The sequence below is a fragment of the Oncorhynchus clarkii genome, chromosome 7 (assembly GCF_045791955.1).
Source record: "Oncorhynchus clarkii lewisi isolate Uvic-CL-2024 chromosome 7, UVic_Ocla_1.0, whole genome shotgun sequence".
Lineage (NCBI taxonomy): Eukaryota > Metazoa > Chordata > Actinopteri > Salmoniformes > Salmonidae > Oncorhynchus > Oncorhynchus clarkii.
In genome coordinates, this window is record NC_092153.1 from 7,209,041 (window position 1) to 7,223,539 (window position 14,499).

Genomic DNA, 14,499 nt, shown 5'->3' on the forward strand with positions numbered 1-14,499 from the left:
AACGTGGAAGGATTTTCCCCATAATGTGAAACTAGTTTATTTAGATTGTTACAGAATAGCCTAAAGGTGACAAGTGGATATATGGATGGTAAACTCTTTTGATTTGAAACCCACCTTAGCAAAGTTGAGTCCACTAGGTAGTGCTCTGGTTTATTCAAATACTTTATTTGGCCAGAGGAAGTGCTGAATCAAAGTTTAATTCGGCCCAAAATCTGTCCCCGGAATTAAGCCCACAAAGTGAGGGTTTTGTATGGGGGTCAATGTTTGTTCAACAAAACAGTTAACCAATTTGCTCCGTGAGGCTTATTTGATCGAATAGAAATTTCGTTAGGTTGTTACGAATGCACTAATGTGTGGACGCAAAATGCTTCAAAATATGTCACATGCTTCATAAACAGGTTAGAGTACACGTAGCACTAGACCAAAGGCCATATTGAGACGTTTTATTTTACAGCGCTTGTGGGCATGATAAAATACTTTATCGGACCTGTGTCTGTCATGGATGGAGCATAGGAATTGCCGTTGAGGGCCATTTTAACGTCAACTGGGTAGAGATTCCCATGCGTTAGGCACAATCAACCAAGATTAAGATAATTTAGTACTTTAAAATGGCGCTCCCCATGCGGTCACATACGCTATAATGGCACGGATACAAAGACAACTACTACATCGCTATGGCCTGTTCACACGCGTATATGTCCTTGTACTACGTAGAATGATTTCGCCTGCCTTCCGTCTTTGAGGACATGTATTTCCATGGCTAATGTTAACTTGACTATCTTGTCGATATAATAGCAACTTCGATTGGTGCGGCGTTCGAAACAACTGTTAACTCGGAAATCTCCGACTTCCGTATGTTCAAAACAATTTGGAACTCGGGGAAAAAAACGAGCTCCGACTGGGAAAAATCGATTTGAACGGTCTTCCAACTCGGGCCTCTAAATCTAGAGCGACCTGAAGATCGCTGACGTCATGATTTTACCTTGTAATTTTCCGAGTTCCCATTTTGGAAGGCAGCAGCTCACAGGCCTGCGTCATCATTACGCGTTTTATGTACACGGAAGTAGCCAGCAGAAAACAGGACGTTAACTGAAGGTAATTTTTATATATCCACCGCTAACAAACGCAAATATCCCCATGCACTTTCCTCACACGTTTATCAATATCTCTATCAGATAATATTGGCTGATCAGGATTGATCTGCATGCTGCCCTCTTGTAGTTAGCTTGTATTCTCATACCGGTGTGCCACGTTACTAAACAAAACCGTACACTTTTGAAAAGGTTTAGGACCAAGAGTCGCTGTAGCGCGGCTAGGAAAGTAACCGAAAGGTTGCTCGTTTGAATAGTTAGGCCAGTAACCGAAAGGTTGTTAGTTTGAATCCCCGAGCCGACAAGATCAACAAATCTGCCGATGTGTCCTTGAGCAAGGCACTTAGTCCTACTTTCGCCAGGGTCACCGTCGACAATGTCGGACCCTGGCCGTAACCCCACTCTCCAAGGTTGTCTCAGGAGGAGTTGTGATATGCAAAAAACACATTTCCAATTCACACGTGTAAATAAGACAAATATAAACACCCACAATTATTATCAAGCACAGGTGACAGTGAATCATTTTGATAAGTGAAATTGACACTGCATTAATCCTTGGAACATAGTGGAATGGACTGGATTTCATGTTTCAGTATGTTTTTTACACATATATCCCATACTCGCCCTCTCTCCCATGGCTTGGAACATAGTGGAATGGACTGGATTTCCTGTTTCAGTATGTTTTTTACACATATATCCCATACTCGCCCTCTCTCCCATGGCTTGGAACATAGTGGAATGGACTGGATTTCCTGTTTCAGTATGTTTTTTACACATATATCCCATACTCGCCCTCTCTCCCATGGCTTGGAACATAGTGGAATGGACTGGATTTCATGTTTCAGTATGTTTTTTACACATATATCCCATACTCGCCCTCTCTCCCATGGCTTGGAACATAGTGGAATGGACTGGATTTCCTGTTTCAGTATGTTTTTTACACATATATCCCATACTCGCCCTCTCTCCCATGGCTTGGAACATAGTGGAATGGACTGGATTTCATGTTTCAGTATGTTTTTTTACACATATATCCCATACTCGCCCTCTCTCCCATGGCTTGGAACATAGTTGGAATGGACTGGATTTCCTGTTTCAGTATGTTTTTACACATATATCCCATACTCGCCCTCTCTCCCATGGCTTTCCACTTGACCTCTCACTTTCAATTCCACTACACCTGGTATTTTACCTCGTATGCACTCCATCTCTCTCAATTCAATTTAAGGGGCTTTATTGGCATGGGAAACATTTTTGCATTGCCAAAGCACAAGTTCCAAAATAAAGACATTTTGAATGACATATGTCTGTATACAGTGTTGTAGCGATGTGTAAATAGTTCAATTACAAAATGGAAAATAAATAAATATGGGTTGTGTCTCTCTCTCTCTCAGTCCATCTGGGTGTTGGTGTGTTGAGTTATGCCCCAGGGAGGATGGGTCAGACCCTGTGTATCTGTTCCCGCGGCTCCATCACCATTGACAACAAAAGATACTACTTCATCCAGAAACTAGATGAAGGGTAAAACCGTCCGCATCAGTGAAACACTGTTACCTATTCTACATGGCAGACGATCATCCCGGTCCCTCCCACACATGTATTTGTATTTCAGTCTTCTGTAACGTTACATCTTACTGATCAGGACTCTGGTTTTGTCTGTCTCTCCACTTTCTCCTGCTTTCGTTATCTACCCCCTCTGTCGTTCCCTATTTTCTCTCTTTCTATCGTCTTTTACCTTCCATCCCTCCCCTCATCCCAGAGGGTTCAGCTATGTGGACCTGGTGGAGGGGGTGCAGGACGGGCGTTTCTACGCCCTGAAGAGGATCCTGTGCCATGACCGGGAGGGTCGCCAAGAGGCTCAGACGGAGGTGGAGATGCACCGTCTCTTCAGCCACCCCAACATCCTGGGCCTGGCAGGGCACACCTTCATAGAGAGGGGGGGCAAGAGTGAGGCCTGGATACTGCTGCCCTACGTTCAGGTACGTGTACGTGTGTGCGCATGTCTATGTACTCACGCCTGTATGTGCGTATTAGAGCCCAGGTGATTTTTTGGGGTCCGATACCGTTTTTTTGGGGGGGAGGGGGGAGTTAAAAGATACCGATACATCTGCCGATACACTGGTTTAAAGCGCGGAAATGAAAAAGTGTGTATGTATACGTCTTTGTATTCACGCCTGGGTGTGGGTGCTCCTACAGAAGGGCAGTCTGTGGTCAGTGCTAGAGAAGCTGAGGGACAAGGGCAGCTTCATGCCAGAGAGACGCATCCTGAAGGTACTACAGGGCATCTGTTCTGGACTGAAGGCCATGCATGACAGAGGCTACGCACACAGGTACAGGCTGATACTGCTATTACACACACATGATTATGGTTAGTGGTTCAAATTAGAATGAGTCTATCTCTATCCCTCTCTTTACCTCTCCTCTCAGAGATCTGAAGCCTACCAATGTACTCCTAGAGGAGGATGACAGGCCGCTGCTGATGGACCTGGGTTCTATGAACCGCTCCAGGATGGAAGTCAAGGGAACCAGGGAGGCCATGACAGTACAGGACTGGGCAGCTCAGAGGTGTACTATATCGTACCGCGCCCCTGAGCTCTTTAACGTGGAGAGCCACTGTGTCATCGATGACCGTACAGACATCTGGGTAACGCACACTAGCGTACTACGTACAAGCGATATAACATGCCTGGTGTTTGGTCAGTGGAAACTGGCAGTATTGTAAAACTTTAGTTTGGTCGGTGGAAACTGTCAGTATTGTACAAGCGATATATCATGCCTGGTGTTTGTTGACCTTGTAGAGACAGTATTCTCTCTCTCTTTCTCTCCAGTCTCTGGGATGTGTACTGTACAGCATGATGTTCCTGGAGGGGCCCTATGACATGGTGTTCCAGAAGGGAGACAGTGTGGCCCTTGCTGTCCAGAACCCAGTTACCATCCCTCAGCCATGCAGGTCAGTCAGTCCCCTGGCAAGCTAACTCTAACCCCCAGTCACCATCCCTCAGCCCTACAGGTCAGTCAGTCCCCTGGCTAGTCAACCCCTAGTTACTCTTCAATCCATCACCCGCTCAGCTTTCAAGGCTTGCAAAATATAATCTATTGATTCCAAATAGGCGGCTACCACCTAGGCACTCCTGCAGATCTAAAAGGATTGGATAGATTTAAGCATTTTTCATCTGGCCTTTTCATAGGTTGTATGGAATTTATACAATTTACAGTATGTATTTTTTCTCAAGTTACTCTGGAAGTTTCTCAGTATACATATTTGTTATTCTGGTAGTTTATTTTTTCTCCAGTTATTCTTGTAGTTTCTCAGTATACAGTTGAAGTCGGAAGTTTACATACACTTAGGTTAGAGTCATTAAAACTCATTTTTCAACCACTCCACAAATTTCTTGTTAACAAACTACAGTTCTGGCAAGTAGATTAGGACATCTACTTTATGCATGACACAAGTCATTTTTCCCCAAAATTTTTACAGACAGATTATTTCACTTATAATTCACTGTATTGCAATTCCAGTGGGTCAGAAGTTTACATACACTATGTTGACTTTGCCTTTAAACAGCTTGGAAAATTCCAGAAAATTATATAATGGCTTTAGAAGCTTCTTATAGACTAATTGACATAATTTGAGTCAATTGGAGGTGTACCTGTGGATGTACACTTCTCAAAAAAATAAAGGGAACACTTAAACAACACAATGTAACTCCAAGTCAATCACACTTCTGTGAAATCAAACTGTCCACTTAGGAAGCAACACTGATTGACAATAAATGTCACATGCTGTTGTGCAAATGGAATAGACAACAGGTGGAAAGTATAGGCATTTAGCAAGACACCCCCAATAAAGGAGTGGTTCTGCAGGTGGTGACCACAGACCACTTCTCAGTTCCTATGCTTCCTGGCTGATGTTTTGGTCACTTTTGAATGCTGGCGGTGCTTTCACTCTAGTGGTAGCATGAGACGGAGTCTACAACCCACACAGTGGCTCAGGTAGTGCAGCTCATCCAGGATGGCACATCAATGCGAGATGTGGCAAGAAGGTTTGCTGTGTCTGTCAGCGTAGTGTCCAGTGCATGGAGGCGCTACCAGGAGACAGGCCAGTACATCAGGAGACGTGGAGGAGGCCGTAGGAGGGCAACAACCCAGCAGCAGGACCGCTACCTCCGCCTTTGTGCAAGGAGGAGCAGGAGGAGCACTGCCAGAGCCCTGCAAAATGACCTCTAGCAGGCCACAAATGTGCATGTGTTTGCTCAAATGGTCAGAAACAGACTCCATGAGGGTGGTATGAGGGCCCGACGTCAACAGGTGGGGGTTGTGCTTACAGCCCAACACCGTGCAGGATGTTTGGCATTTGCCAGAGAACACCAAGATTGGCAAATTCGCCACTGGCGCCCTGTGCTCTTCACAGATGAAAGCAGGTTCACACTGAGCACGTGACAGACGTGACAGAGTCTGGCGACGCCGTGGAGAACGTTCTGCTGCCTGCAACATCCTCCAGCATGACCGGTTTGGCGGTGGGTCAGTCATGGTGTGGGGTGTCATTTCTTTGGGGGGCCGCACAGCCCTCCATGTGCTCTCCAGAGGTAGCCTGACTGCCATTAGGTACCGAGATGAGATCCTCAGACCCCTTGTGAGACCATATGCTGGTGCGGTTGGCCCTGGGTTCCTCCTAATGCAAGACAATGCTAGACCTCATGTGGCTGGAGTGTGTCAGCAGTTCCTGCAAGAGGAAGGCATTGATGCTATGGACTGGCCCGCCCGTTCCCCAGACCTGAATCCAATTGAGCACATCTGGGACATCATGTCTCGCTCCATCCACCAACGCCACGTTGCACCACAGACTGTCCAGGAGTTGGTGGATGCTTTAGTCCAAGTCTGGGAGGAGATCCCTCAGGAGACCATCCGCCACCTCATCAGGAGCATGCCCAGGTGTTGTAGGGAGGTCATACAGGCACGTGGAGGCCACACAGACTACTGAGCCTAATTTTGACATGTTTTAAGGACATTACATCAAAGTTAGATCAGCCTGTAGTGTGGTTTTCCACTTTAAATTTTGAGTGTGACTCCAAATCCAGACCTCCAAGGGTTGATACATTTGATTTCCATTGATAATTTTTGTGTGATTTTGTTGTCAGCACATTCAACTATGTAAAGAAAAAAGTATTTAATAAGAATATTTAATTCATTCAGATCTAGGATGTGTTATTTTAGTGTTCCCTTTATTTGTTTGAGCAATGTATGTGTTCTCCAGCTACTCTGGTAGTTTCTCAGTATATATATTTGTTTTTTAGTTACTCTAGTAGTTTCTCTATGTATTTGTTCTCCAGTTGCTCTGGTAATTTCTCAGTATATATTTGTTCTACAGTTATTCTGGTAGTTTCTCAGTATATGTTTGTTCTTCAGTTACTTTAGTAGTTTCTCTATGTATTTGTTCTCCAGTTGCTCTGGTAATTTCTCAGTATATATTGTTCTCTAGTTACTCTGGTAGTTTCTCAGTGTCTTATGGAGGTTTTTGTTGTTCCCCTCCAGTTACTCTGAAAGCCTGCAGAACCTGCTGAGCTCCATCATGGTGTCCAACCCCCAGGAAAGACCCGACGTCAACTGGATCTTGGACCAGATACAGGACATGACGTGTTCCAGCCCCAACACACAGACCAATATGGTATGATGCTCCTGATCGGGGAACCATGGCAAGCCTGGTTCCTCTCTGCTTCCAACATCTGTGGGTGATGAACTTTGAACTTTATGACCTCTGGACTGTTGTAATGGCGACCCTGACCTCGTCGTTTTCCTCTAGTCTTAGAAGCTCAGGGTATCCTACCCCATACACACACACCTGCTATTCTGCAGTTGAAACCATATAGACTTACGTCACAAGTCCTCACTGTCCTCTATATGCATGTGCAACAATATGCTCCGACACAGTGTCGCTCCACATCCAGCTCACCTTGGGGAAATTGAGATTTGGGTGGAGCCATTTTATGACTGCTAGTGAATAGGAAACCCCATGGGTTAAACTATCATCAGACACTAGGGTTGAAGGGGGCCCCGTACCAGGAAAGGGACCTATGGTAAATTCCAGACAGACGGTTTCCATGGAAATGTACTCGGCCATATCTTATATCAGCTTCAAAGGGATTTTAATAACTTGATTCCAGACCTGGGTTCAATACATGAGTATTTGTTATTTAAATTTTCTGTATATTTGAGTATTTTCAAATACACAGCTCAAATGTTATTTATTTATGTGAGTACTTGAATGGTTATTTGTAAAAAAAACAAATAATCGACCAAATTTTATTTGAAAGTGTTTTCAAATACTATTTTCAAATACCTGGGTTAAATGCATGGGAGTGTATTTGAGTGTTTTAACATCATTTCCAAGTGTATTTCCAAATACATTCCAATATTCATCTACTTGTTTTTTCAAATATAGGTCATCTGATTGTTTTGAGATGTATCGAAAAGCAATTGAAATACCTGAAATAGTATTTTGAACCCAGGTCTGCTTGATTCATCCTTGAACTTCTTTCAAGTCCATCGTAACTGTATTTATGTGTTATCATCACATAATGCTATACTGTAACAATTCTCTATTTTCCATTCGTGACACGTTCATTTAGGCCTGTATGTGTTTGGCAATACCTCACAAGATTCTGTTTTGAGTGTCAACAGGAAGATAGGATAATCTGGTTTTAAGTCTCAGCAGGTTTTGCTCAGTTAACTCTCACTACAGTTGCTTGTTAGTAACTTTTTAATGGTTTCTTTTTTTAAGCTGTTATTTGTGTGTGTGTGTGTCTATTTAAGGAGCAATGATTTATTTGTCCATGTATTTGCTATATGAACATGTTCTAAATAAGCAAATGAAGTTGGAATACAAACGTTATTGATGATTTCAGTGGAACAATGTAGAATGTACTGGAACTATAAATGGCTGCTGGCTATTTCGGACTGTTTGTAGCCTAATTCAGCCCGTCCAGGAATTTGAGATATTGTGATAAAATAATAGGGAATTTCATAATTCTGTTAATACAACACTGCACGTTGCTTGTTTCTCATAAGATTGATGTTTTATGGGCATAATATTATTATTATTTTTTTTTTTGTACATTTGTGGTACATCTTAATTTGTTATGTATTAGAGGCCCTTTTCACCTACTTTTAGAGTTGTCTGAGGGCCTGACTTTCTAGATGTTGTCATGTGACTTTTATTCCACTCGGGGGAGCCGTGTCCTACACGTTGGTCAAAGCAGAGGGAGTCGGGGTCTCAAAAGGTTGACTTGGTTTGGCCAGACCTGTAGGTCTGAGAAAGACTCACTCAGTATGTGAACATATGCAAAAACCTCTACTCTGACAAACACCAGGGAATAAAATGGGACTGATTCTGATTTGTCCTTTCTCCTTTTACTCCAATACATCCACATTCCATGATAACATTACAGTTGCCAATACCTACCCTTGCTGTTGATAAAAAGGGCAGGGCCAGCGGTTTTCATTGGAAATTAAAGTTCTATATTACAATTACATGTTCAAACTTGACTTATGGGATTGTTGGCAGTGAAGAAAGGAGGATGAGCGTGATGCCAGAGAGAACCAGAAGGTGCCGCTGGATGCTCAATGACAGGCATGGATAATGTGCAGAGTGCAGGCCAGAGAACCTGTAGCTTGTAGCTGTGTACACAGCCCTATACGTTGCTTTAAGTGTGTGTACGCACAGCCACAGTCTTGGATGGGCTGTGTGTGCGAACTACAAGGTATGAAACAATTATCAGAAACTGTTTACTGCGCCTGGATTTACAGCCCTGTGGCTCACTGGGGTCAAAGTGACGTCGTACCTCACTCCTCATCCTAATCAATCTCAGACGGTCATAAACCTCACAGACATAACCCACAGCAGAAACAACTGACACAAGAAAACACACACTAACACTAGAGGAATTCATTACACTTTAATTAACAGTTTCCCCAACCAAATACACCCCCATACAGGAGGTCGGCCCACCCATAGTCCAGACTCCCCTGGGACAGTATTCATTACACACAGACTGTGTTTACGGGTTGAGGAGCGGAGGAAAGGGACTCCCATTGGCCTAGCGGGTTGAGGAGGAGAGGGGCCCTCCACATTGGTCCACTACTTTTATATTCACCATCATCTGCCTGATGATGTCATGCAATACCAGTACAAGGTCAACACAATGCTGGTTCCATTTCAACATCCACCATCCTATTCTTTTCCTTTGTGAGTCCATAAAGGCCATGGACGTGTGTGTGTGTGTAAGTCTTGTCTAGGTGTGTTTTTGTGTTTCATTGTGAAGGTCTATTCCCAATACCGTAATTAGTCCCCCCCCCCCCCCATCCCGTACTCAGAGTGGCGCTCACACCATAAACCATCTAGATGCTTTATTGATTTGGTGATGAATCAATTAGTGAATTATTTAATGAGCTGGGAATTATGGGTCAGTTCTGAACTGCTCCCACCCTGCACTGTTCCCAGGTCTCTCTAAATCATCATCACTTCATCACTACCTGCCTAGCCTAGTTGACTGTGTGGGGGCTACTCTTGTGAGTGTGTGTGTGTAGTGGGGGGGTACTCTGGTGTGTGTGTGTGTGAGATGTGGGGATTCTGGTGTGTGTGTCCATGTGTGTCAGTTAAACAGTCCCTCTAACCTCAACAGTACATTATGTGAGTAGGCAATATGGCCAGGGTGTCTGATTTTATCTTTAAAGTGGGTGCAGCAGACTCTTTCTCCAGCCAAAGCAGTAACACACCTGATATAACTAGTCAACTAATCATAGTCTTCAATGTATACTTTATTAGTTGAATCAGATGTGTTGCTTCTTTGGCTGGAGAAAGCCTGATCCCATAATGGCCCTATGAAAGACTGGACCAGATTGTTTCTGGACACTGGACAGGGTCCTACTCTCAAAGACGTTTAAATTGGCTCTGTTGCCCTGAGAGAGGAGAGTAGGAAACAAAAACATATGGACATTATGTCCAGCCCATTGAGTGTGTGAGTTATGACTTCCACTTATTGCAGCTAGGGGAGATTTTTTAAGAGCCGGCTTTTTGCATGCTCATTAATTCCGGGAAGTGTTTAGGTTAAAATGCATAATGAGTTCATTAAGGGGGATTGGCGTAATCAGGAAAGGTATCAGCTTAATTACTGGCGCCGCGCCAAGGCGAATGCTCTCCCTCTTCTCTTTCCCGGGCCGGGTCCCTGAAACCTGTCCTGGCTGGTAGCAGTAGTGCTAGCGCTATCTAATTTAATTAAGTGTACAAAATGCTACGCACTAACGTCCCCCCTGGGGGCAATTAGCAGGAGAGAGATTGAGAGATCCCTGCTGGGCATTTTACTCCCTGGCAGGAGATTCCCTATGTCAGTTAGCTGATTGCATTGATTATATTGATTTGTAACAGCTTTTCAGGTAATTCCATCTGCAGAGGTGAGAGCAACACGTTGGCCCGGAGACTTTTATTTTGATTCATTCATTCTTTATTTAGGCCCCAGGGTTGTTCTGCCAAGTGATCAGATGAGAGTGTACCTCAATAAAACCTCAAACCTGGTCAGAACAGGTGGGATGTTATTGGTGCTTTTAAAAAAACATCACAACTCTTTCAGCGTCTGGATAGGAATGTGCTGATGGATGCAGGAAAGTGGCATCAACGGTCAAACGAGACAAATCCACACACACACACACACACACACACACACACACACACACACACACACACACACACACACACACACACGGTTGTAAGGAATTACAAAAAACGAACTGTAATCCGTTACATTACCAGCAAAAATCTTGTAACCAGATTGCAGATACTTAAAAAAAAAAACAGATGATTACTTCGAGGATTACTTTTAAATTCAGACAGGATGTTTGCGGAAAAAATCTTTGACACTTTTCTGTTTTCTCTATGACATTCAGATCAGCATTGAAAAGGCGCAAGTTTAAGTTTGTTCCACTTGAGCGACTCTGGCCATACATCAGAGACCACTATGATGACACACCAAATGTGTTTGATGGATTGCGGGAAATCGAGCAGGAATAGGTTTTTATAGGTTACAGTCCAAGCTGTGTCTTCCAATGGTGCGACTGCTGTCGGCATCCACAGATTATCCAACTTGAATAAACGCTTGGAGGTAAGGATGACAGCAGAGGTGTAGTTTACGGCGATACAGATATTCCTTATTATTGATATCTACATAGGGCATTGATGTGAAACACACTGCTGCTCTCTCATTTAGCTATTTGCGCCGAACGGATTGTGGTTGTTGAGGATGGCTGTTCACAAATCTAAATGTGTATTTGAACCCAATAATGATTGAATGCAAGAAGTTCGCGCTAACTATCAATCATTGTTTTTGAAACCAGTTGACAGCCAGTGAAAAATGTGCTCTTGCAACAGCTGTACAGTGTGGATCCCAGCCTATGGAATAAAAGTGGGGCTTTTATTTCTCAATCTAATTCATGCTGATACATGTTTTAAATCCATAGGCCTAATGGACACATTCAAACTCGTACACCTTTGATAGACATAAAGGGGAAATCTGTAAATCTGTTTCTATATCCATTTTTGGACTTCTAAAGCTGTCATCAAGGCAAAGGGTGGCTACTGAAGAATCTCAAATATAAAATATATTTTGATTTGTTTAACACTTTTTGGTTAGTACATGTTTCCATATGTGTTATTTCATAGTCTTGATGTCTTCATTATTATTCTACAATGTAGAAAATAATCTAAATAAAGAAAAGCCCTTGAATGAGTAGATGTGTCCAAGGTTTTGACTGGTACTGTATATACATAGATTCTTGAAGAATATAAGTTAGAAATGTCTCATGAGCTTAGTTCAACTGTCAAACTCCATTAGAACCCAAAAAATAAGCTTTTTTCCCCTCCAATGTTTGCTAACATTGTCAATGTAAACAAACACTGTGTAGCCTCATAACATGGTCAAAACAATACTTTTAATATCATGGAGGGTCAGTCCTTGTAACTTGTCTATTCATCTGAGAGTGGTTACATTTCTCCAGGCCCATCCCTCAGCTTTTTACCAAAACAGAAGTGGGGTGACCATTTTGTTATTGTTTCATCTGTGGATTATCAAGATATCAAAGTGTCACCAACAAAAAGTTGAACCATAGACCTATAGCAAATGCAGCATATGGCATTCATTTTTCACATGTAAATATCACTTCTCAGTAGTGCTCAAAGCACGCCATTCCATGAGCACAGCATTTATTTTTCAACTGGAATCAATGAGACCAATCAGTCCTCCATGACATCAAAATCATAAACAACATCAGTTACATTTACTGTAACATTTATTGGAATGACTGGAATTCTGATAGACTTTGGTTTATAATGTAAAGATACATGTATGTAGTATATATATATATATATATATATATATATACATATATGTAGTAGAAAGCGGTGGGTCAGAAAAGCCGACATAACAAACCCGTAAAGTAACATTTAACATCCATGTATGGCCAGCTATGTACATTGATAACTAACTTTAACATTCATTTATCCTGCAATAGATGTGATTCAAATGGTAATGTTCCTTTTTGTCTTCTAATGCCTCTTAAAGGGGAAAGTCATCTAAAAGTAACTGAATGTAATCAGATTATGTTACTGAGTTTGGGTAATCCAAAGTTACTGATTACAATGTTGGACAGGTAACTAGTAACTGTAACAGATTACATTTAGAAAATAACATACCCAACCCTGAACACACATACTGTATAGCCATGTTGCTCTCACACACACCAATACTAACACCGGTCGTTCATGTACAACTATTTGCTCTTTAAAAATGTGACATATGAGACTATGTTGCAACCTAATAACAGACCAGAGTTCCATGTCTGGTTGATTCTCTGAAACAGATGTGTTAGAGCTGGGTTTGGAACAAAAGCCTACACACCCGACCAGTAGTGAAGACCGCGGGTTTAATTGGTGGATCAGGAGTTAATTTAAGCAGATTAGACGACATAGATGACAAGATACTCTAGCGGTGCACCGGTCGTTAGGGGCTACGAGGCGAGAGCCAATTAGCTGATTAAACCGCCCAGCACAGCCAACATGCAGCAGGCTGAGGGGAGGGGCCTGGTGATTGATGGCCGAGGAGGTGGGAGGGGGAGTGTTTGTGTAGCTTGTCAGAGAGTTGTCGCTGAATGAGTGAAATGTCTTCATCAATTTGGAGCCATTACCATGTCAAAAGGAGAGGATGGCGTTTAAAGGAGGGGAGGAGAGGACGAGAGGAGCAATGTGTGCCGATCTGTACACTCACGGCTGCTCTGCAGATGATCAATCTGATACACACACACACACACACACACACTTCAATGTCATTTTCATCATCATCATCACACACACACAAATCAAATGTTATTAGTCACATGTGCCAAATGCAACACCTTACAGTGAAATGCTTATTTACAAGCCACTAACCAACAATGCAGTTTAAAAAATACAAATAAGAATTAGAAATAAAATGAACAAGTAAATAAAGAGCAGCAGTAAAATAACAATAGCAAGACTATATACAGGGGGTACCGGTACAGAGTCAATGTGGAGACTATATACAGGGGGTACCAGTACAGAGTCAATGTGGAGGCTATATACAGGGGGTACCGGTACAGAGTCAATGTGGAGGCTATATACAGGGGGGTACCGGTACAGAGTCAATGTGGAGACTATATACAGGGGGTACCGGTACAGAGTCAATGTGGAGGCTATATACAGGGGGTACCGGTACAGAGTCAATGTGGAGACTATATACAGGGGGTACCGGTACAGAGTCAATGTGGAGACTATATACAGGGGGTACCGGTACAGAGTCAATGTGGAGGCTATATACAGGGGGTACCGGTACAGAGTCAATGTGGAGGCTATATACAGGGGGTACCGGTACAGAGTCAATGTGGAGGCTATATACAGGGGGTACCGGTACAGAGTCAATGTGGAGACTATATACAGGGGGTACCGGTACAGAGTCAATGTGGAGACTGTATACAGGGGGTACCGGTACAGAGTCAATGTGGAGACTATATACAGGGGTACCGGTACAGAGTCAATGTGGAGACTATATACAGGGGGTACCGGTACAGAGTCAATGTGGAGACTATATACAGGGGGTACCGGTACAGAGTCAATGTGGAGACTATATACAGGGGGTACCGGTACAGAGTCAATGTGGAGACTGTATACAGGGGGTACCGGTACAGAGTCAATGTGGAGGCTATATACAGGGGGTACCGGTACAGAGTCAATGTGGAGACTATATACAGGGGGTACCGGTACAGAGTCAATGTGGAGACTATATACAGGGGGTACCGGTACAGAGTCAATGTGGAGACTATATACAGGGGGTACCGGTACAGAGTCAAT

General features: G+C 43.1%; 1 protein-coding gene across 1 annotated transcript; it reads left to right on the forward strand.

Moving 5' to 3' along the window:
* Positions 1 to 452: 452 nt before the first annotated feature.
* LOC139412806 (serine/threonine-protein kinase 16-like) lies at positions 453 to 8,482 on the forward strand. Its single transcript, XM_071159528.1, has 7 exons — positions 453 to 1,095; positions 2,486 to 2,612; positions 2,851 to 3,070; positions 3,288 to 3,421; positions 3,519 to 3,735; positions 3,920 to 4,041; positions 6,624 to 8,482. Exons 2-7 carry the CDS (start codon positions 2,527 to 2,529, stop codon positions 6,760 to 6,762), a joined length of 918 nt encoding a protein of 305 aa, XP_071015629.1. The 5' UTR covers positions 453 to 1,095; positions 2,486 to 2,526; the 3' UTR covers positions 6,763 to 8,482.
* The last annotated feature ends 6,017 nt before the right edge of the window (positions 8,483 to 14,499 follow it).